At 30.0% G+C, this 25,293-nt stretch overlaps 2 protein-coding genes across 3 annotated transcripts in view; both read right to left on the bottom strand.

The window, feature by feature from the left end:
* Window positions 1–19,858, bottom strand: part of LOC140451999 (uncharacterized) — a 29,476-nt gene extending 9,618 nt beyond the window's left edge. The window contains exons 1-6 of one of the 2 annotated variants that reach the window (XM_072546006.1): window positions 19,820–19,858; window positions 19,399–19,440; window positions 17,328–17,369; window positions 16,908–16,949; window positions 15,269–15,310; window positions 14,713–14,754 (exon numbers count right to left, since the gene is read on the bottom strand). In XM_072546006.1, the coding sequence (XP_072402107.1) occupies window positions 14,713–14,754; window positions 15,269–15,310; window positions 16,908–16,949; window positions 17,328–17,369; window positions 19,399–19,440; window positions 19,820–19,852 (243 nt within the window). In that variant the 5' untranslated portion in view covers window positions 19,853–19,858. Of the gene's footprint in view, window positions 1–14,712; window positions 14,755–15,268; window positions 15,311–16,907; window positions 16,950–17,327; window positions 17,370–17,882; window positions 17,920–19,398; window positions 19,441–19,819 lie in introns of those variants that run through there. The other variant, XM_072546007.1, reaches the window with a different exon arrangement.
* Window positions 19,859–20,183: 325 nt separating this feature from the next.
* Window positions 20,184–23,582, bottom strand: LOC140451751 (uncharacterized). The gene is made up of 7 exons (XM_072545598.1): window positions 23,237–23,582; window positions 22,554–22,592; window positions 22,030–22,071; window positions 21,475–21,516; window positions 20,923–20,964; window positions 20,373–20,414; window positions 20,184–20,189 (listed from the first exon to the last, which is right to left on the bottom strand). The coding sequence occupies exons 1-7, from the start codon at window positions 23,516–23,518 to the stop codon at window positions 20,184–20,186; spliced, it is 495 nt and encodes a 164-aa protein (XP_072401699.1). The 5' UTR covers window positions 23,519–23,582.
* Window positions 23,583–25,293: the final 1,711 nt, after the last annotated feature.

Below are 25,293 nucleotides of genomic sequence, written 5' to 3'. Positions count from 1 at the left end.
TAAATTCACTCTCAAGACTCCATAAAAAAAATTAAAATTAAAATTAAAAAAAGGATGACAGATGTAGAAGAACAAAATAGATCCTGTATGAACAGCATATTTTCCCTAAAGCAAATTATTTAGAAAATAGATCACAACGTTTCAACTAATGTAGTCTTATCCATAAAATCTAATAAGGACATGCAGCATAGGGAATAAACAAAAAAAAAACAGCTTTACAAATATGATGGTAAACAAATTTGCAAATTAAACTACAAATTAACTTAGCAAGGCTGGGGTCAAAATGGATCTGAATGATGTGGTCTCAGTATTGGAGAAGAAAATGCTGCAATATGGGCATCTCAATTAAAGTTGAGAGTTGGTACACGATACGTTTCGCTAACGAACAAGTTCTAGCTCAAAACGACAGTGATATAGACTATATGTTTAGAAAACTACAAGAGCAGTACACCAAGTGGGGCCTTACAATTATTATACAAAAATACGGGTACTTAGTTACAGAAACCCTACAAATTTAACTACAAAATCAACTGATACCTTCAAATCCAAACAACATCAAAAGCAGCAAGCAACGAAGAATTTATTTTAGGATTGGCCCAGTCAAATCATCCACTAAACAGTTACATGGACTATTGTGGAATTATAAAATATCAAAATAAAATAAACGAAGAATTTATAAAACAAAAACATAGAAAGTATTGGGTTGGACTGCGCAGAAATCTGGTAAATAAATAAAAAAAAACAAATAAAAAATAGAGGCCATAGAAATGAACTAAAGAGCATACAGCGCGTGACAAAAATAGATGAAAAATACGGAGATGGAAATATAAAATAGTAAAACATAGTAAAATATAACATTAAGTAGGTTCACAAATATTTGGAGAATATAATATATTAATAATATCACTATATATTACTGCCCTTTTACAACAATCAGAAATAAGAAAAAAAAGTAATAATTCAAAACAACAAAATAAATATTTTTATAAATTTTAATAAATTTTATGGTTTAAAAAAGAATTTGAATCAGAATCTCTAAATAAAATTAAAACAAGTTAAAAGTTATTTAAAAGAAAACAACTGAATTTAGACCTGCACTGTGAAATAAGAAAATAAACAAAAATTAAATATGATAATCCAAATAATATTTAATTTAAAAAACACATTTAAAACATAATGACTTCTCTAAAAATTTAAGTTTTATGCTGTAAAGTTTTACCTGAGTAAAACAGTTTCTTCCATATTATTTTCGCCTGAGAGTTTATGATCCATAAACATCTCATATTCCACAACGCGACCACTCTACTCACTGGTAAACTTAAAACTGATCGGCTAAGCTAAGCGACTACTTACTACGCCTTAAGTAACTCTTTTGCTTATCTGACTATTAAACATTATTAGATTTACAATCATCGAACTCTTTTGCGCGTTCTGTTCACGCTGCAGTTTTTAGATTAGTCACCAGAGCTTATTTCATATTATTGTAGGAAATAATAAGAGTAGGGTCAAATCAAAAACATAGCTCGTAAATTTATCAGCCTATAAAATTCTGCTATATACAGTGTGATCTATTTAAATCGGAAACAACTGTCTAAAATTTTAAGTTATTATTATAATAGAGAATGAAAATGAAATACTGATTTTTTTAATAAAAGAATTCCTACGTCAACAGATTTAAAGTAGCTTCAAATAGTTATTGACAAAAATTTCATTAAATATATTAAGATATTATTAATGAGGTTATGACCATATATATATATATATATATGGTCATATAATGGTATACATACATGAAGGCCAGTAGATCGACAGGCCAAAGAAACCTACAGAATCTGACAATAGGAGACTATAACATCGAAAGCGTGAAAAATTTTACATACCTAGGTTCACTAGTTACCGCAGATAACAATGTCAGTGAAGAAGTTAAGAGAAGAATACATATCGCTAATAAAACATATAATGGACTCATTAAACATCTAAGATCTGCTTGGTTGTAAAGCTCCAATATTTTCTTATTTGTTCTTCTTCTTCATATACCATCATTGTGCTGTGTCCCTCTATATATCTGACGTGATATCTTTCTTTCCCATCGTTCCAATTTCTGTGTATTTTTCTAAATTAACACCGAAGTTTGGCTGCCATATACAACAGAAGGTTGCACAATCGTTTTGTAAATCCTGATTTTCGTATTAGATAATATAAATACACTGGCAGGATGCCTTAATAACACTACATATGGCGAAACAGACACATTAACACTGAGATGAAATCAAGAATTTATAAAGACCAATAATGACATATGCCTCAGAAACAAGACCCGACACAGCCACAATGCAAATGCTACTGGAAACGGCAGAGATGAGAGTTCTGAGAAGAATTACAGAAAATACACTGAAAGATCGAAAGAGAAGTGAAGACATTAAATGTAACGTGCAGTGTATAAATGAATAGACAAAAAATATAAAAATAGAATGGAATAACCACATACGCAGAATGGAGGAGACCCCTGTCGTCAAAATAGCAATCGGCATTAATCGGCAGAAGTATTGGACGACCGCGCAAAAGATGGAGTAACAACCTTTCATAGAGGTATTAATCCGCCAATGAACAAGCAGAATTGCTTATAAAGAGAATAAACTGGATAAACTTTGATTTTATCATTCTGTTTCGTGCTCCTGCAGCTTTTTTTCCTTTAGTGATTCTTTTTTCTATTTCAGAACAAAGAAAACCCTGACAAGACAAATAATAAAAAAAATTTCGACCTTCAAAATGTGGATACATAAAAGAATTGCCCGAATACCTTGTACAGACCATATAACGAACAGGAAATTACTGGAAAAAATACGTAAATAAAAGGAAATAGCGTTAAAAGTGAAAAACAAAACTAGAATACTTCGTTCATATTATGAGACCCAGAAAATATCACCTCCAGCAACCAGTTAACAGTTAACAATAGATGGAAGGAGGAGTCCGGGTAGAAGAAGAAACTCTTGGATGCAAAATCTACAAGAGTGGCTGTTAGTTGTTAAATTAAATTTACGATTGATTAAAGAAGTATGCGTGTAATTTATTTAATACAAAATATATTTTACTACTAATATAAGGGAAATAAAAGATGGAAAGCCTAAGACTACTAATGAAATTGAAATATGTATCGAGAAAATAAAATTAAGGATATATAAAACAGTAATATTGTCCTAAAAAAATCACGTCGCTTAAGTGGAATTGGGCAGGATACGTCATCAGCAAGATACATCAGACAACTGATGGACAAAACTTATTATCGAGCAAGACAAGAAGCACTACGGTGCAGAGAACACCCACCATCCAGATATATAATATAGAATCTAGAAAAATTGGGGAACATGAATTTAGACATAATGGAACTGTTAGATAGAAGTTAAAAGAAGAGATGAAGGGTATGTGGACCTACATTCAGGCAACAGGCTCTAATATAAGAGCAAAAAACGCTATATATATGGTGGAGAAGCTGTCGCAGAGTCATATTTCGTCACTACCACCTGGAAGAATCTGACCAGTTAGTCTTTGTATCGTAAGCACGTGCTTGGGGTGTTGCAAACCCCCCGCGAGTAGTAAGGTTACATTTTATTTATCGATATTTATTTTTTGTCAGTAAGTATGTTTATTCTTTTTACACTTGAACATGTATTATGTCTATATATTATTTTCAATATTACTTTTTAGAAAAAATGGGCAAATATGAGTTAGAACAAGCGCAATTACTCAAAGTACTTGATAAATGTATGAGCGATGACGAAATGACAAGAAGAATATTCTTCAGATAAAGAATGACCCATATACAGAGTGATTCTGAACCAGATAGTGAGCATAAAGTTATGACTGAATCTTCTAGTGACGATAATTTGACAAGTGCTGAAGAATAAAAAAGAGACGGGAATCGTTTTTACCTTCGGAAAGACAAAGTCACTAAATGGTCAAGGGAGAAATATCGTGAGCAGATGAGAACTAAAAGCCATAATCTAGTTACCCATCTACCAGGAAAAAAAATGTAGCCAGAAACTGTAAGTCCGTCATTGAATGTTTTAATTTGTTTATAACTCAAGGTATAATCGAAGAAGTTACAGAAGGTACCAATATATTCATTAATAAAGTCTCTGCCAATTACAACTGTAAGAGAAACTGCAAAGAAACCAATGACATAGAAATTTGTGCTTTAGTTGGGTTACTAACATTATCTGGCATTTGTAAATCCAGCTATAGGAATATCGAAGATTTCTGGGATATTCCCAGATATTGGATATTCAATATAAATACCGCAAGAGTATTGCTTGACAAGTTTGCTCCCATTAGAAGTATTTGTAATAATTTCAACAATAATTGCCTCGCAAATTATTTCGCTATATGTGATTCCAAGACATATTATATTTTACAATTGGAACCTTATATTGGAAAGCAGCCAGATGGTCCTTTTCAAGTTAGCTATAAGCCCATTGCTATTGTACAGCGTTTGTATAGTACACTCTTGTACAGGAAGAAACATCACAAGTGACAACTGGTATACCAGCATACCATTAGCACGAAAAATTGGATACCTCGGCCATATTCTGAGAGGAAAAAAATACGCAATCCCTCAACTAATCATCCAGGGAAATATTGAAGGCAAGAGGGGAGTAGGTCGCAAACAAATGTCGTGGCTACGGAACATACTGGACAGGCATAAATAACACTGGTGATTTTTTGCATGCCGCAAAAGACAGACGTCTGGCCTTAAGATAATTCGCCAACGCACTATAGGTGCACAACACTATAAGAAGAAGAGCACAAACATTACTGTCTCACAAATTATCGTTAGTGGGTACACTCAGAAAAAACAAGAAACAGATACCACCATGCTTTGTCCATAGCATGCTGGTATCTCCCAGCAACCTCATTAGAGACATACCATGTCTCTAATGAGGTTGCTGGAAAATCTCTATTTGGATTCTACCAAAAAATGATTCTCGTTTCATACTGCCTACTTTCAAAACTTTAGAAATTTATAAGGATAAAATTGAAACAAGGAAAGTCTGGGAAGTATGTTTAGCACTCAATCCGGATTTGGAGAACAATGGCGATGGAGAAAAAAATGCATTTGGTATCCATAACGCAATAATTTGTTCAGGATTCATTAGTTTTTTCTCATCCAGACCAGACCAAATTTTCCGATGAACTGATAAAAATGTACAATTTACATCGTTCAATGTAAAAGTAGCAAAACGGCGATTAAAAATCGCGCGATTTTTTCCCGCACGAGCGAAATCGTGTAATGTGAAAGTACGCCTATTGTTAACTACGCACATAAATGACAATACTGTGGTTGAAGTTTCTCCAAATGTGAATAAGCTTGACATAATATTATTTTATAATAAGACCATTTTAGTCTACAGGTACTCATCCAGCGCTTCAGAGATATGAACAAAGACGTGTACATATGCTTTATAGACTACGCAAAAGCATTCGATAACGGAAAGCACGAAAAGATAATTGAAGTTCTCCATAAGATCGGAGTCGACTACAGAGACATTCGAACAATAGCGAGTCTCTATTGGGGCCAAACAGCTAAAGTGAAAGTAGGATCTACATTGACCAATAAAATTGAGATCAAGAAAGGGGTACGACAGGGCTGTATCTTGTCTTCTATTCTCTTTAATATATACTCAGAAGAAGTATTTAAGACAACGCTGGAGGAAAGCACAGAGGGCATAAAGATAAATGGAGAAATAATTAATAACATAAGGTATGCTGATGACACTGTGATTCTAGCAAGTAGCATGAAGGAACTGAGTTGCCTAATGAGTAAGATACAAAAAACAAGTGCACAATACGGACTCAGACTAAATATCACAAAAAGCAAATGGATGTTAGAAAGCAAAACCCAACAACCACCACAGCAACTGATATTAGACAATGAAAGACTTGAACACGTGGATTCGTACATCTACTTGGGAACAACAGTTAACTCAAATTGGGATCAAGCGAAGGAAATACGTATAAGAGTAGAAAAGGCAAGAGCATCGTTCACTAGCATGAAGCAAATTTTCACCTCTAAAAGCCTCACCCTACCTCTCAAAATTCGAGTTCTGAAATGTTATGTATTCCCGGTTTTGTTATATGGAATGGAGGCATGGACAATGACCGCAACATTGATGAAAAAAGTAGAGGCCTTCGAAATGTGGGCTTACCGATGTATATTACGTATATCTTGGACTGAGCACGTGACCAACGAAGAGGTACTACGCCGGATAGGTAAAGAGAGAGAGGTAGGAATAAGTATAAAGAAAAGAAAGTTGGAATACTTGGGTCACGTTATGAGACATGATAAATATAGAGTACTACAGCTGATCGTTCAAGGGAAAATAGACAGCAGACGGGGTCCAGGGAGGAGAAGACACTCGTAGCTCCAAAACTTGCGGCAATGGTTCGGATTGTCACCTGCTGAACTATTCAGATCTGCCGCAAACAAAGTCAGAATAGCCATGTTGATTGCCAACGTTCGGAACGGACAAGGCACATGAAGAAGAATAAGACCAAGGGTGGGGTTGATAGTGTAGACCAAAAATACCAGACATATAGTGCGTTACGAACTTGTCGTCGCGTCACGAACGTGTCGTCGTTGGCCCTTGAGGATATTTTATCATTTGCTAAATACAGCTGCAATTAATTCCCCCATCGTTTATTTCTCTAATAATCCTACTAAAAAGAATTCAAAGATCGAAGTTCACAAATATAGAATAACATGTACAGCTTGAAAAGCCATCCTAAAGAATCAACAAATAAGGACATCAAAAGAAAAATAAAAAACGTGGAATCAGAGGTTCGATCAAATAGAGAGGGATTCTAAATAGAAAGCTCGAGCTAAAAATAATTCAGCTTCAGGACACGACGGAATAATTGCCGAACTCTTAAAAACAACCAAGACAGTAACAATCCCTATACTAACAGAGCTATTTAATGTTTTCATAATAGCAAAACCCCTAAAGACTGGAACGAGAGTCTAGTAATACTCAGAATGGGGAGTAAATTATGCAAAAAAAGGGACAAATGTGACCTAAATATTTATAAAAATATGTCGTTGCTCAGTCAAGTATACAAACTGTTTATTAGAGGAATTAACAATCGGTTGACTTGCAAAATGGATCGTTATTACCCACCGGTTAAAAAAGCTCGCTTCCGCAAACGACATAGTACATTTTATAGTATTGAGATGTGGGCCATAGAACAAGCTTTTATTAACTGTAAAGTAAGTTCGAGATATAGGCAAGTAATACATAATATATGTATATGAAAACGCAACTATGATAGTACAACTACATAGACGAAAATACAAATCCCATCCCCATTCAGAGATGAATTAGAAAAAACGACGTAATATCTCCAAAGCTTTTTAATCTACTCCAGAAAACGTCTTCATAACTACACATTGGTCAACATATGGCATCAACGTTAATGATAACAAGTTAGATTCACTGACGATATCGTGATTATAGCGAGCACATTTGAGGAACTACAAACTATGGTGGAGGAACTCACAAACAGCTTCAAATACGTTGGCTTAAAAATGAATATGACAAAAACAATGACCAACATTTCCGAAACTTGATAAAGAGAACCAAAGTGTAGAAATCACTATAAAGAGCAAGACTGAAAACAAGAGTCGAGAATATCACAATAAAAATTACCAAACACAAATGGAGCTTCGCAAACAACACTGCTGGAAAAAAAGACCAACGTTGAAACGCCAAAATACAACATTGGAGACCATACAAAGGTAAAACGACCAAGAGGAAGATCACAGATGAGACCAGTAGATGACGTAAAAGAATAGCCACAACAAATGTGAAGCATGTTGCTCAGGGTAGGGCAGGGTAGGGATCCTCAAATTAATTTAAGGCAAATTAAAGCTGATATAAATATTTCTAAAAGGTCTGTTGTATGTGTACTAAAAAAAACAATATCGTAGAGTCCATAGCATAGGTTAATATTAGAATGAATGACGGACAGTGGACCCAAAAAGTTACAGTGGGAGATCACAAGCAGACAAAAAAAACAGAGGTAGACCACCTACACGATGGACAGACGATGTCAGAAAATCGCTGGGAATTTGCTACAGGAAGCTTAAGAGCGACATAACTGGAAAACGTATGTTTAACCTTGTTAAAAAAAATATCAGAATAAAATTCCTGTCCAGGAATTGAATGAGGATGATCAGATCTCCGGATGCTTTTGTTGTGAAGTGGTGCAAGATTTATTTCAAAATCCACGCTTTATTCTTCAAATCCTTTTTTCTGACAAACTCTAGCATTTGTAGTCAAGAGAATCCTCATTGGATGACTGAGGCACACACTCAGCACCCACAAAAAGTAAACGTATAAGCAGGGATAGTAGAGGATATAATTATAGGCTCTCGATGATTCAAAAATCTTATAAATTTATACCCGTAATCGATTACATCACGTAATCATCGATTACGTTATCATTCCCAGATCGATAATGTGAGTTTTATGATATATTATGCCAAAAAATCATCATTTAAATACAAAAATCGACTTGTTTCGGAATTTGTCTCAAAAGTCACCTATTCCCGAAAAAATAAATTTATTCGTTAATTTTGCCCCTCACTGTGTATGTATTTGTACAAGTCAAATAAAAAGGTATGAGCTCTACGCACTTAAAATGTATATTAGCAGATTATGACTCAGCTATTGACGTGTACAATGGATTTTATTGGGTGCTCAACGTTAATTTTTATGTATTTTCCAGTCAAAACATACCTTTGTTTAAGCCACTGCTATGAAACGACAAGAAATAATATTACTACAGTTTTACCAAACACTTTTAATAATCTTTGTCATTGACATTTCAATGTCTCGTACTTTTAACCAAAAATTAATGCTTTGTTCCCAGAATACTTCGTATTCTTTTACTATTTGGGTTTTTTTACTATTTTGATTTTTTACTATTTTACTAAATGGGTATGTTATACACACACTATATTAGTAAATTAACTTATGCTTAGAGTGCCCGTCAGCAAAAAACTGTATGATTATATACTCTGTCTAAATTTTAAGTATCGCTTCATTGGGCCGAATCTGACAAGGTTTCGCTCTGCGACTTTTTTTTGGCTCCGGGGTTTTTCGTCTAATTTTCCCAAATTTTGGCATACGAAAATTTAAAGATGCTGCTTTCTCTTTAATAAAATAGCTTAAACATTATGGGAAAAATATGAAAATCAAATTGTCTGATTATAAAAGACCGTCGAATATCCAATATGAAGTTTAACAAAGATTTTAACCCTTATGTCTGTTTGTGTAGTGACCATTTTATATTAAATAAGTAAAAAAAAGGAAATTTAGAGTTTGGACCAGTTGCGTTTTTCTGAAAATCGAATTTTCGGCAACTTTTTCAAGGCAAAATTTTTTTGCAGGTTCCCTTATCGTAACAAACTTTCAAGTGCCACGAAGGAAAAAATCTCAGACATTGACTTAAAAACATTACATGTTTAGGTTATAATTAACACCCTCTACCGATTCGTAAAATGGTATAATGGAAAACATTTTTTTTTACAAAAGAAAAGTCAATTTTCTCTAAAATTTCCGTAGGAAACCACACAGTTTTTACTATATTTTTATTTATTCTTTTACAATTTTGTCTACGTTTTGACAATATAGAAAATCGAAAAGAAATAAAAAAAATCGATAGAATGACTGGAATTGGAGCAATTTTCGAAAAATTTGTGCGAAAGAGCCAAGACATGTATATGCGACGCGAATACCTTAATATTGATGACAAGCTGGAGACATTTCGAGGCCGCTGTGATTTTCGACAGTATATGCCGAAAAAGCTTGCACGATACGGATTAAAGATATTCGCTTTCGTTGATGCAAAATCATATTGTTTTGAATTTAGAACTATACATGGGATTGCAGCAAGAGGTAAACCTAGCGACGTAGTTCTTCGACTTGTAATTCTGATATCTGGAATCAGGTAACATTGATGATCAGTAACATCATGAAAGGTAACATTCGATAATTGGTTTACAAGTTATGAGTTGATGCTAAAGCTTTTAAAAAATCAATTGACGTCTATTGGATCTGTAAAAAAACAAAAGGAAAATACCTTTAGCGTCTAGGAACAGCCCAGTACATTCCTCAAATTTCGGACTTCAAGAGAGTATAACGTTAGTTTCACATGTACCAAAAAAGGAAAAGTAGTTCTTCTAATGTTAACTTTACATCACACCCCTGAATATTGACGATAGTGCTGGCGAAAGTAAGAAACCAGAAATATTTTTTTTTATAACGCTAGGGTTTTTTCGTAATATTTTTTTATAACAAAATGTGGGGTAGATATGATAAAACACTTGTGCAGAAGGGACAAAAATAATTATATTAAAAACATATGTGTACAACTATTAGAGGAACATGTTGACCGCCAAAAATCTAGAGAACTTTTATCAAAAGTCAAGTATCTAGCGAGAGAATTTAAACCGCAGACACAGATCATCAAAGATAATAGTGGAAATACCATAACAAACCCAGACATACTATTCTCTACAACAACTACCCAGACAATAATACAGAGAAAAGAAGTTATGAAAAAGAACCTCAAATATTGAAATCAGAAAATGAGGCGGCAATTAAAAAGCTAAAATTCAGAAAAGCAAAAGGAGAAGATGGAATAACAGCTGAAACACTCAGAGAAATGTGAGAAATAGGGACGGAAGTAATGCTTAGATTTTGCATTGAGATCTGGAATACCGGAAAGTGACCAAAAGACTGGGGTAAACTCACGTTTATTCCCATATATATAAAAAAGTTCACCGACAGATTGCAGCAATTACTGTACAGTAGCAAAATGTTACGTATACAGTGTACTATACTATGAAGTGGAATCATGGACGTTAAATCTAGACACAATGAGACGACTTAACGCCTTTGAAATGTGGACCTATAGAAGAATTCTGAGGGTTTCCTGGGTAGATAGAGATACGAACAATTAAGTACTGAGAAGAATAGGTAAAGAGACGGAAGTTGAACTTACAATTAAAGAAAGAAAGCTACAGTATCTTGGACATGTGATGCGGGATGAGAAGTATGGCTTGCGACTCATAATGCAAGGAAAGATAAATGGCAGAAGAAGCATCGGAAGAAAATGAATTTCATTGCTTAAGAACCTGAGAGAATGGTTTAAATGCAGCTCAAAACAACTATTTGGAGCTACTGCCTCAAAATTAAAATAGCTATGATGATTGCCAACCTCCGTAGCGGAGATGGCACCTGAAGAAAAAGAAGAAGAAGCATTGATATCACATGCGAGCAAAGTACTTCTAACCATCAACAATGAAAAACTAAAATCAATTCTCTTACCACAAATTCCCCAAGAATAATGCAGATAAAATGTGGCATATACTTGAAGAAATAGGTACGCCAGAACATCTAATCTATTTATTACAAAAACTATATGTAAATAATACTGCTATTGTAAGTGTTAATAACGTGGTTTCGAAAAACTTCAACTTAAAATCTGGAGGTTGACAGGGATACATAACATCCCCTATTCTACTCAGTATATAAGAATACTTCATTATAGAAAATAATTCAAATACATGTCAAGTGTTGTATTAAAAAAATTAACGAAAATATAAAAAAAGATTTCAAAACTTTTAGTGCATTTTTAAAATAAAAAAAATTATATTTGGTATATTGTCTTGATTTTAAAATAATTTGCGTCCATTAAGCGTATGCTTCGTAAGTCATAACATAAGTACCATGAGATATAAACACAAAGACATACACAAAATAACATAGATAACACCAGGAAGTTTGGAGGAATATCAAATAGACCATGAACTGATTAAAAAGTGACACAAACAATCGATAAACGACGTTAAATCTTACAGAGCTTACACAGTAACTACCAAATGTAAAACAAAACCAATGAAGAATGATGGACGAAAAGCACAGAGAAGATTGGACGTAGATAATTTGAAAGAGAAAGAAGCAAAAGAAGACTTATAAAAAAAGTAAAAGCATAAATGCAGTTCAAAGAACAACAAATGGAAACAATGGAAAAAATCAAACAAGGAATAAACAAAGCAATAGAGAAAGTGGTTGGCAAAATGCAAATGAAAGAAGACGATGATTGGTGTGACGATGAGTGCAAATTACCAGTGGAAGAAAAGAATTAAATAAGATTGAAATGGTTAAGCACAAGTAAAGAACAGGAACGAGAAAAATGAAAAGATCAATGGCAAAAGTCAAACAAATTGATTTGATCGAAAAAAAAAATCAAAAAGGAAAAGAAAATATGAACGAAATTGAAACATAAAAGACACATTTACATACAATCCAAAACCATTGTACTAATACTTAAAACTAGGTGACCGAAAACAGACAGCTATTATAATAGCTATAGAAGCAGAAAATAGCAAAAGCATTTCAAAGAAATATATCAAGAAGCAGATAGAGAAGAAGAAAGGGAAACAATAATGAACACGGAACAAGAATTGACGAATTAAAGAAGAAAAAGAATTGACCTTTACTGAAGTGTAAGAAAAAATATGCAAATTTAAAAACGGGAAAACAATGGAAGAAGACGAAATATGTGCAGAACTTATAAAATACGATGGGGAGCCACTATATAGAAAGATTTACGAACTAGTACAGAATATATAGAGTAAGAAATGTCCAATGTCAAACGCAGGAACCATAAAGAAGAATGAAGTACAAATAATAGGATGTGCGAATGATATAACCATATTAACAACAGATAAAAGGGCATTGAAGAAAGTCTTCCAAGAAATATAGAACGAAGCCAAACTAAGAGGACTGGAAATAACTGAAAATAAAACAAAATACATAAACATAAGCAAGAAAAAAAAGGACACAAATGACAAAACTGACAATAGATGCACACCATTTCGAAGAGGTTGAAACGTTACAATATTTGGGAGTACTAGTGAACAAAAGAAATGATAGTTTATATATGAAAAGAAGAATTCAAGCGGAAAATACAGCGTCTTAGAAAAATAAAAATATTTAGAGATGAGAAGATTAACCAAAACATAAAAATGAAAATCTCCAAAACGACCACACGACCAATACATTGACTGCAAGATAAGCAGAGCAACTGAAAGTTTTTGAGTGGAGTCAAGAAAATATAGAACAATAAAAGCACAGAGAACTAGATGGTATAGACACATAATGAGAAGAGTAAAGATCAATCCGATAAGAGTTATAATGGAATAGATGCCACTAGGTAAAAGACCCAGAAGCAGACCTATACTGAGATGGAGACAACGACTGGAAGAAGATTTAACATTAAAGTAGGGCGACCCCCTGTCAATAAATAGACTTATTTAAGCTAGCACTAGAAAAAATAATTAGGGGAGTCAAGATCCAGATAAACGGCAAGATTTTTAATAAAAGACTAGTTTAGAAGAATAATTTATAGGTTTCGCAGATGTCTTGGTATTTCTGAAATGTTAAAAAAGAAAACTATTCAGAATATTTGAAGAAGCTGGAAAATATGGCCTGACTATAAATCAATGAGATTTATAGTCAGCGACTGAGATAGAGTATAAGGTTGAGAACGTAACAGAATTTGAGTAACTTGTAGTAAGTTACAAATAGAGGAGGTGAAGAGAGAGAAATAGATAAACCGTTGTTGAAAGGAAGCAAAAAAGTAGAACAGACTAAACGTCCTGTTGAATCCAAAAAACTTGTCGAGGGTAGACAAGATTTAAAATTATGAAACAGTAGTGAGAACAGGGTTGTATGCATTTGAAACTTGAACAATGGATCAGAAAAAAGACAATTTAGAGATTTGGGAAAGAAAAATCTTGGGAAGAGTTTATGGTAGGATAAAGGAATGAGGCCGAAAAACAAATCAGGAGCTAAGGAAGATTTATAAGGGACCCAAAATAACACAGGAAATTAGGGCACAGAAAGGTAGAAGACATGTTTTACTAGCCCTAAAAGAAAGCAACGTTGTAAGAGTTCTGCAAGCAGAGAAAAGGGGAAGAAAATAATAGGAAGAATAAGGAAGTGGCTTGATGCCGTTCAGACTGAAATAGAAGAAATATGAACAAGAGACAGTATTAAACGTATGAAGGACGACCGTATAAACTGCAAAAAACTAGTAAGACTATCGACGCCAAGGGCCTATAGTTCTGTTAAAATATACATAAATATAAAAAAAAATGAGTAAAAACGTAACTTTACTTAGCGACACCTGGGATTTAATATAAATAATAGTAAAAGAATTCAATAAAAGGAAGCCAAAAAAGGTTTAAGAAGAATTCCTGGTTGGAGAAACAAAGATACTATTTATATAGAACTAACCGTCTTAGCTGTATTAATAATAATTTAACCCAAAGATATATAGGGCAGCCAAAAGATGTGGCGTAAATAGTGGACTAGAAATAAATTATAAGACAAGATTCATGGAAATAAATCTTTGATTAAAAAATACCAAAGAAGCTTTGAGTAAGACAGAAACTTTTGTTTGGGATACCTAGGCTTCAACATAAATAATAAAAAATTAAAAAATATATTTTAAGTAAGATACGCAAAATAAAATTAACAAAGAAGATTAAAACACAAACGATTGCTTTAAAAATTTAGATTATGTCTAAAGAGACATCACAAAAGTCTGTAACTATTTACTGTTAAAATTATTAAATTCACTTACCTGAGTATGTTGTGGAACGGCCTCGTTGGTGAGTATTAAAGGCTGTAAAGAAAAATTATATACATAAATAACCATTTATCAGTTTTACCTTATTCTTTATAAATTATTTAATAAAAAAAATCAAAAAAACTTTGAGTGTTAGACAGTAACTTCTCTTTGCGATATCTAGGCTTTTAACATAAATAACAGAAACAGAACCTAAAAGAGCGCAAAAAAGAACTCAAAATAAGTACCAGAGATAAAAAATATCGAGAAAAAACATGTCTAACAAATTAAAGGCATTGTAACGGCTTAAAAAAATTTTGAATCAGAATATCTAACTAAAATTAAAACAATCTAGAAGATAGTTAAAAACAGTACTCTAAAACTAAATCTAAAAGTATGAAATAGGGAAATAAATTTAATAAGACTATAATTTAATAAATCTGAATAAAATTTATTGTGAATATGTCACACAAAATATTATAAACAATTGCTTTAAAAATGTAGTTTAGTTCTAAGGATGCAACACTAAAGTCTGTTTCTATTTACTGTTAAAATTATTAAATTCACTTACCTGAGAATCTTGTGGCACGGCCTTGTTGGTCATTGTTAAAGGCTGTAAAGAAAAATTATATACATAAATAAACTTCTATCAGTTTTACCTTATTCTTTATAAATTATTTATTAAAAATATCAAAAAAATTTTGAGTGTCAGACTTTAATTTTTTTTTTTTTGAGATATCTAGGCTTTAACATAAATAATAGAAAGAGACCTTAAAAGAGAGCCAAAAAGAACTCAAAATAACTAATAGAGATAAAAAAATTATCGAGAAAAAACATGTTTAATAAACCGAAGCCATTCTAATGGCTTGAAAAATTTGAATCAGAATATATAACTAAAATTAAAACAATCTAGAAGATACTTAAAAACAGTACTCTAAAACTAAATCTAAAAGTATGAAATAGGGAAATAAATTTAATAATTTAATAAATGTGAATAAAATTTATTGTTAATATGTCACACAAAATATTATAAACAATTTCTTTAAAAATGTAGTTTAAGTCTAAGGATGCATCACTAAAGTTTGTTTCTATTTACTGTTAAAATTATTAAATTCACTTACCTGAGTATCTTGTGGCACGGCCTGGTTGGTCATTGTTAAAGGCTTTAAAGAAAAATTATATATATAAATAAACATTTATCAGTTTTACCTTATTCTTTATAAATTATTTATTAAAGATACCAAAAAAAATTTTAGTGTCAGACTGTAACTTCTCTTTGAGATATCTAGGCTTTAACATAAATACTAGAAAGAGACCTTAAAAGAGAGCAAAAAAGAACTCAAAATAAGTACCAGGGATAAAAAAATTATCGAAAGAAAACATGTTTAACAAACTGAAGACAATCTTAATGGCCTGAAAAATTTGAATCAGAATATCTCACCAAAATTAAAACTACTTAGTTGAAAAAAGTACTCTAAAACTAAATTTAAAGCTATGAAATAGGGAAATAGATAATTTAATAAATGTGAATAAAATTTATTGTCAATATGTCACACAAAATATTATAAAAAATTGCTTTAAAAATGTAGTTTAGTTCTATGTATGCATCACTAAAGTCTGTTTCTATTTACTGTTAAAATTATTAAATTCACTTACCTGAGTATCTTGTGGCACGGCCTTGTTGATCATTGTTAAAGCCTGTAAAGAAAAATTATATACATAAATAAACTTTTATCAGTTTTACCTTATTCTTTATAAATTATTTATTAAAAATGTCAAAAAAAATTTGAGTGTCAGACTGTAACTTCTCTTTCAGATATCTAGGCTTTAACATAAATAATAGAAACAACCTTAAAAGAGAGCCAAAAAGAACTCAAAATAAGTAACAGAGATAATAAAATTATCGAGAAAAAATATGTTAAAATAAACTGAAGCCGTTCTAGTGGCTTGAAAAATTTGAATCAGAATATGTAACTAAAATTAAACCAATCTAGAAGATAGTTAAAAACAGTACTCTAAAACTAAATCTAAAAGTATAAAATAGGGAAATAAATTTAATAGGACTATAATTTAATAAATGTGAATAAAATTTATTGTAAATATGTCACACAAAATATTATAAACAATTGCTTTAAAAACGTAGTTTAGTTCTAAGGATGCATCACTAAAGTCTGTTTCTATTTACGGTTAAAATTATTAAATTCACTTACCTGAGTATCTTGTGGCACGGCCTTGTTGGTCATTGTTAAAGCCTGTAAAGAAAAATTATATACATAAATAAACATTTATCAGTTTTACCTTAGTCTTTATAAATTACTTATAAAAAATTTCTAAAAAAATTTTAGTGTCAGACTGTAACTTCTCTTTCAGATATCTAATGGCCTAAAAAATTTGAATCAAAATATCTAATTAAAATTGAAAGTATTTATAAGTTAGTTAAAAAAAGTACTGTAAAACTAAATTTAGAACTATGAAATAGAAAAATAAATTTAATGAGAATATAAATTAATAAATGTGAACAAAATTCACACAAAATGTTATAAACAACTGCTTTAAAAATGTAGTTTAGGTCTAAGGATGCGTCACTAAAGTCTGTTCTATTTACTATTAAAATTATTAAATTCACTTACATCTGTATCTTGTGGCACGGCCTTGTTGGTCATCGATAAAGGCTGTAAAAAATTAATTATATACATAAATAAATATTTATCAGTTTTACCTTATTCTTTATAAATTATTTATTAAAAATTTCTATAAAAATTTTAGTGTCAGACTGTAACTTCTCTTTCAGATATCTAGGCTTTAACATAAATAATAGAAACAACCTTAAAAGAGAGCCAAAAAGCACTCAAAATAAGTAACAGAGATAATAAAATGATCCAGAAAAAATATGTTAAAATAAACTGAAGCCGTTCTAGTGGCTTGAAAAATTTGAATCAGAATATGTAACTAAAATTAAACCAATCTAGAAGATAGTTAAAAACAGAACTCTAAAACTAAATCTAAAAGTATAAAATTGGGAAATAAATTTAATAGGACTATAATTTAATAAATGTGAATAAAATTTATTGTAAATATGTCACACAAAATATTATAATTAATTGCTTTAAAAACGTAGTTTAGTTCTAAGGATGCATCACTAAAGTCTGTTTCTATTTACGGTTAAAATTATTAAATTCACTTACCTGAGTATCTTGTGGCACGGCCTTGTTGGTCATTGTTAAAGCCTGTAAAGAAAAATTATATACATAAATAAACATTTATCAGTTTTACCTTAGTCTTTATAAATTATTTATAAAAAATTTCTAAAAAAATTTTAGTGTCAGACTGTAACTTCTCTTTCAGATATCTAATGGCCTGAAAAATTTGAATCAAAATATCTAATTAAAATTGAAAGTATTTATAAGTTAGTTAAAAAAAGTACTGTAAAACTAAATTTAGAACTATGAAATAAAAAAATAAATTTAATGAGAATATAAATTAATAAATGTGAACAAAATTCACACAAAATATTATAAAAAATTGCTTTAAAAATGTAGTTTAGTTCTATGTATGCATCACTAAAGTCTGTTTCTATTTACTGTTAAAATTATTAAATTCACTTACCTGAGTATCTTGTGGCACGGCCTTGTTGGTCACTGTTAAAGCCTGTAAAGAAAAATTATATACATAAATAAACATTTATCAGTTTTACCTTATTCTTTATAAATTATTTATTAAAAATATCAAAAAAAATTTGAGTGTCAGACTTTAATTTCTCTTTGAGATATCTAGGCTTTAACATAAATAATAGAAACAACCTTAAAAGAGAGCCAAAAAGAACTCAAAATAAGTAATACAGATAAAAAAATTATCGAGCGGAAACATGTTTCATAAACTGAAGCCATTCTAATGGCTTGAAAAATTTGAATCAGAATATCTACCTAAAATTAAAACAATCTAGAATATAGTTAAAAACAGTACTCTAAAACTAAATCTAAAAGTATGAAATAGAGAAATAAATTTAATAAGACTATAATTTAATAAATGTGAATAAAATTTATTGTGAATATGTCACACAAAATATTATAAACAATTCCTTTAAACATGTAGTTTAAGTCTAAGGATGCATCACTAAAGTTTTTTTCTATTTACTGTTAAAATTATTAAATTCATTTACCTGAGTATCTTGTGGCACGGCCTTGTTGGCCATTGCTAAAGGCTGTAAAGAAAAATTATATACATAAATAATAATTTATCAGTTTTACCTTATTCTTTACAAATTATTTATTAAAAATATCAAAAAAAAATTTGAGTTTCAGACTGTAATTTCTCTTTGATATATCTAGGCTTTAACATAAATAATAGAAAAAAACCTTAAACGAGAGCCAAGAAGAACTCAAAATAAGTACCAGGGATAAAAAAATTATCGAAAGAAAACATGTTTAACAAACTGAAGCCAATCTAATGGCCTGAAAAATTTGAATCAGAATATCTAACTAAAATTAAAACTACTTAGAATTTAGTTAAAAAAAGTACTCTTAAACTAAATTTAAAACTATGAAATAGGAAAATAAATAATTTAATAAATGTGAATAAAATTTATTGTAAATATGTCACACAAAATATTATAAACAATTGCTTTAAAATTGTAGTTTAGTTCTAAGGATGCATCACTAAAGTCTGTTTCTATTTACTGTTAAAATTATTAAATTCACTTACCTGAGTATCTTGTGGCACGGCCTTGTTGGTCATTGTTAAAGCCTGTAAAGAAAAATTATATACATAAATAAACATTTATCAGTTTTACCTTAGTCTTTATAAATTACTTATAAAAAATTTCTAAAAAAAATTTTAGTGTCAGACTTTAACTTCTCTTTCAGATATCTAATGGCCTGAAAAATTTGAATCAAAATATCTAATTAAAATTGAAAGTATTTATAAGTTAGTTAAAAAAAGTACTGTAAAACTAAATTTAGAACTATGAAATAAAAAAATAAATTTAATGAGAATATAAATTAATAAATGTGAACAAAATTCACACAAAATGTTATAAACAACTGCTTTAAAAATGTAGTTTAGGTCTAAGGATGCGTCACTAAAGTCTGTTCTATTTACTATTAAAATTATTAAATTCACTTACATCTGTATCTTGTGGCACGGCCTTGTTGGTCATCGTTAAAGGCTGTAAAAAATTAATTATATACATAAATAAATATTTATCAGTTTTACCTTATTCTTTATAAATTATTTATTAAAAAATCAAAAAAAATTTGAGTGTCAGACTGTAATTTCTCTTTGATATATCTAGGCTTTAACATAAATTATAGAAACAACCTTAAAAGAGAGCCAAAAAGAACTCAAAATAAGTAACAGAGATAATAAAATTATCGAGAGAAAACATGTTTAATAAACTGAAGCCATTCTAATGGCTTGAAAAATTTGAATCAGAATATCAAACTAAAATTAAAACAATCTAGAAGATAGTTAAAAACAGTACTCTAAAACTAAATCTAAAAGTATAAAATAGGAAAATAAATTTAATAAGACTATAATTTAATAAATGTGAATAAAATTTATTGTGAATATGTCACACAAAATATTATAAACAATTCCTTTAAAAATGTAGTTTAAGTCTAAGGATGTATCACTACAGTTTGTTTCTATTTACTGTTAAAATTATTAAATTCACTTACCTGAGTATCTTGTGGCACGGCCTTGTTGGTCATTGTTAAAGGCTGTAAAGAAAAATTATATACATAAATAAATATTTATCAGTTTTACCTTATTCTTTATAAATTATTTATTAAAAATATCAAAAAAATTTTGAGTGTCAGACTGTAACTTCTCTTTCAGATATCTATGCTTTAACAAAAATAATAGAAATAACCTTAAAAGAGAGCCAAACAGGACTCAAAATAAGTACCAGAGATAAAAAAATTATCGAGAGAAAACATGTTTTGCCTGAAGCTAATCTAATATCTTGAAAAATTTGAATCAGAATATCTAACTAAAATTAAAACTATTTAGCAGTTAGTTAAAAACAATACTCTAAAACTAAATTTAAAACTATGAAATAGGGAAATAAATGTAATAAGACTATAATTTAATAAATGTGAATAAAATTTATTGTGAATATGTCACACAAAATATTATAAAAAATTGCTTTAAAAATGTAATTTAGGTCTAAGGATGCATCACTAAAGTCTGTTTCTATTTACTGTTAAAATTATTAAATTCACTTACCTGAGTATCTTGTGGCACGGCCTTGTTGGTCATTGCTAAAGCCTGTAAAGAAAAATTATATACATAAATAAACATTTATAAGTTTTACCTTATTCTTTATAAATTATTTATTAAAAAATCAAAAAAAATTTGAGTGTCAGACTGTAATTTCTCTTTGATATATCTAGGCTTTAACATAAATTATAGAAACAACCTTAAAAGAGAGCCAAAAAGAACTCAAAATAAGTAACAGAGATAATAAAATTATCGAGAGAAAACATGTTTAATAAACTGAAGCCATTCTAATGGCTTGAAAAATTTGAATCAGAATATCAAACTAAAATTAAAACAATCTAGAAGATAGTTAAAAACAGTACTCTAAAACTAAATCTAAAAGTATAAAATAGGAAAATAAATTTAATAAGACTATAATTTAATAAATGTGAATAAAATTTATTGTGAATATGTCATACAAAATATTATAAACAATTCCTTTAAAAATGTAGTTTAAGTCTAAGGATGTATCACTACAGTTTGTTTCTATTTACTGTTAAAATTATTAAATTCACTTACCTGAGTATCTTGTGGCACGGCCTTGTTGGTCATCGTTAAAGGCTGTAAAGAAAAATTATATACATAAATAATCATTTATCAGTTTTATCTTATTCTTTATAAATTATTTATTAAAAATATCAAAAAAAAATTAAGTGTCAGACTTTAATTTCTCTTTGAGATATCTAGGCTTTAACATAAATAATAGAAACAACCTTAAAAGAGAGCCAAAAAGAACTCAAAATAAGTAACAGAGATAATAAAATTATCGAGAAAAAACATGTTAAAATAAACTGAAGCCATTCGAATGGCTTAAAAAGTTTGAATCAGAATATGTAACCTAAAATTAAAATAATCTAGAAGATAGTTAAAAACAGTACTCTAAAACTAAATCTAAAAGTATGAAATAGGGAAATAAATTTAATAAGACTATAATTTAATAAACGTGAATAAAATTTATTGTGAATATGTCGCACAAAATATTATAAACAATTGCTTTAAAAATATAGTTTAGGTCTAGGGATGCATCACTAAAGTCTGTTTCTATTTACTGTTAAAATTATTAAATTCACCTACCTGAGTATCTTCTGGCACGGCCTTGTTGGTCATTGTTAAAGCCTGTAAAGAAAAATTATATACATAAATAAATATTTATCAGTTTTACCTTATTCTTTTTGAATTATTTATTAAAAATATCAAAAAAAAATTTTAGTGTCAGACTGTAACTTCTCTTTCAGATATCTAGGCTTTAACATAAATAATAGAAACAACCTTTCAAAATAAGAAACAAAATAAGTACTAGAGATAAAAAAATTATCGAGAGAAAACATGTTTAACAAACTGAAGCCAATCTAATGGCTTGAAAAATTTTAATCAGAATATCTAACTAAAATTGAAACTATTTAGAAGTTAGTTAAAAAAAATACTCTAAAACTAAATTTAAAACTGTGAAATAGGGAAAAAAATATTTAATATATGTGAATAAAATTTATTGTGAACATGACACACAAAATATTATAAACAATTGCTGCAAAATATTATAAACAATAGTTTTAAAAAAGTCTGTTTTATTTACTGTTAAAATTATTAAATTCACTTACTTGAGCATATAGTGGCACAACCTCAGAAAAATTTGAACGCTGTAAAGAAAAATTTTATATATATATAAATAAACATTTACCAATTTTACCTTATTCTATATATATATATATATTTTTTTTTAAAAATATCAAAAAAGCTTTGAGTAAAAGAGTGTAACTTCTATTTGATCTACCTGGGCTTTAACATAAATAATAGAAAGAGAACCCAAAAGGGGGCGAAGTAGAACTTAAAATAAATGCTAAAGATAAGGAAATATCAAGCGAAAACATATGAAACAAACTAATACCATGCTAATGCTTTAAAAAAAGATTTTGAATCAGATTGATTATCTAACTAAAATTAAAACAATTGGAAGTTACATTAAAAAAGTACTGTAAAACTAAATTTGAAACTATGAAATAAAGAGATCAAAAAATATATACTATTTTATTGGGAATATATCACAATTGAAGCTTAAAATAAGTTTATTGACGTTTCAATTTCTACTTCGGAAATCGTTCTCACAATAGTAGTCTCAAAATAGTATGTTGAGAACGATTTCCGAAGTGGAAATTGAAACGTCAATAAACTTATTTTAACATTCAATTGTGGCTTATTTCCAATTAAATAGTATCTACTTTAAAATGCCACAAAAAAATAGCTACAGAACAATAAAAATTATATATATATAAAAAAGTTTTACCTTATGTAAACCAGTTTTGTGCCATAAAGTGACAAATGCTATTCCGACTATTATGGCAAACAGCAGTGATAAAATGTAACGATATTTTTTGATACTTCCATTTGAAGTACTGTGTGGCTCTTCGACAGAAGTACTTATATCGAATGGTAAATTAAACGATTTATCGCTCACACAGTGAAGAGGCTCTTCATTTGTTCGAATTGGTGGCCAAGTCGAACGTAACGTGTTTCTGCGTTGAAGATAAAAGCACCAAGCAACGTTTTCTTCACTTTTTTTCATCATTTTGGACACAATTATTCAACACTAATAAAACATACAATATACGTGTTCACTGGTGTGCATTCAACTGAACTACAGTAGCAAATGGCAAACAGAGTAACTAAAAAGCTATTAAATTTCAAAGCTTAAGTGAATCATTCATTTCACAGAATATTCGCATTGTTAGATTAATAGTGACTTACGTAATTGTTTTGCAATTAATATTTATACTGCTGGTTTGCAGTTTTTCCAACTATAAAATATATTATTTCGACTTAGTGGCGTCCTAAATGTTGAATTTAGCTGTATTTAGTGGTTTTTGTTTTCCTATTGACAAACTATTATCTTTTTATTATCTACCTCTTATTTATCTATCTGTTTTTTATTAACTAAGATCCCATCTCAATGAAGCTTCCGAATTGAGAAGCGTATTCTTCGTAAAGCTTTTGTGAACGAACAGCTTAGTACCATCTACTCTTGACGCTTGGTTGGTTCTATCATTACAAGACGACGCAATATTGATAGCACAAGATGAAATTCTGCAAAAAATGCTCCACAGATTAAATATAAAAGCAAAAAAAATTAACATGGCAATCTCAACTCAGAAAACTAAAAGAATAGTAATTAGAAAAGAACCAATCAGATGTAAAATAGAAATTGAAGGGATCAGTATTAACACGTTAAGCCCCATGTGCACCACACACCATGTGTACCATTTTGTCCACAGTATGTTATCGTGTTTAAGAAACGTGAGGGACGCAGTTTCTATATTGTTATGTTATAAATTAAAAAGGTCTGGTCTATAGAAAACGGAAATCTGTCTTGGTCCGGTAAAATCTGCCTATTTATGTAGGTTAGGATTTTTGTTGGCATTTGTATTTCACTGTGATATATCGTGTACGACAATTTTATTTATTTCCTGCATTATAAAAGTATTCATATCTTCGTATAATGAACAAAAAAAGTATTATCAGAAGATGAACTTCGTCGACTACTAGATCTGATTTCAGTGATTAGAATATATCAGATTATGACTCTGATGCTTATCCTGCTTATCGAGAGAATGACAGTGATCAACTTTATTCGAGTAGTGATAAAGTTACTGGACCCAGTAATTCTATTTATAAAGTAGTAATAGGTAACTGATTTCGCTCACAGTACAGATTTGTGTCTTGATTGTTTTCTTACTTTATAGAAAGGGGTGACGATGTTAGTAAACCAAGAAAGAAACAAAAGTTGTATAACAAAGCAGGTCCTTCTAATTTAGTCGATGATTTATTAATTGGTAAGGTATCTTATTTGCAATTTTTTTTGTATAGATTTTTTGATTATTTAGATCCCAAAGAAACTGAAGGAATCGTCAACATATACGATGTTAATTTAAGTGCAGATAAAATAATGTGGAAAGAAATACCACAGATTGCCCAGAAGAACTACATAAATTTGAATTTACTGAGAGTCAAGGATTCAACATTGAAGTGGAGCAACTATGTAGTTATAAATCGATTGATTTTTAGTTAGTATTTGTTGATAATGAAATTCAAGATTTGATAATCACTGAAACAAATAGATACGCTCAACAGAAAGTCGTTGAAGGGATTGCAAATGAAATCATCAAAAATTATTCGCTTTTGTGTAAATGGTAAGGCAAAGATGAAGATGAGTTACTTCGTTTTTTAGCCGTTATAATGTGGATGGGACTAGACAAGAAATCCGCTATATAAAAATGCGATGTCTCAAAGTTGCGGTTTTAGCAGGAACCGATTCGAGGTCCTTTTACATTGTTTTCACATTTCCGA

Source organism: Diabrotica undecimpunctata, chromosome 10, assembly GCF_040954645.1.
Source record: "Diabrotica undecimpunctata isolate CICGRU chromosome 10, icDiaUnde3, whole genome shotgun sequence".
Taxonomy (NCBI): Eukaryota; Metazoa; Arthropoda; class Insecta; order Coleoptera; family Chrysomelidae; genus Diabrotica; species Diabrotica undecimpunctata.
This window is presented reverse-complemented; position numbering and strand designations above follow the sequence as displayed.

Excerpts from the sequence above, each read along its gene's own strand:
- LOC140451751 (XM_072545598.1), bottom strand. The coding sequence starts at position 23,518 with ATGATGAAAAAAAGTGAAGAAAACGTTGCTTGGTGCTTTTATCTTCAA. Across the intron at positions 22,593-23,236 it reads ACAAAACTGGTTTACATAAG|CGTTCAAATTTTTCTGAGGT; the intron begins GTAAAACTTTTT and ends TTTTCTTTACAG. Across the intron at positions 20,965-21,474 it reads CCGTGCCACAAGATACTCAG|GCTTTAGCAATGACCAACAA; the intron begins GTAAGTGAATTT and ends TTTTCTTTACAG.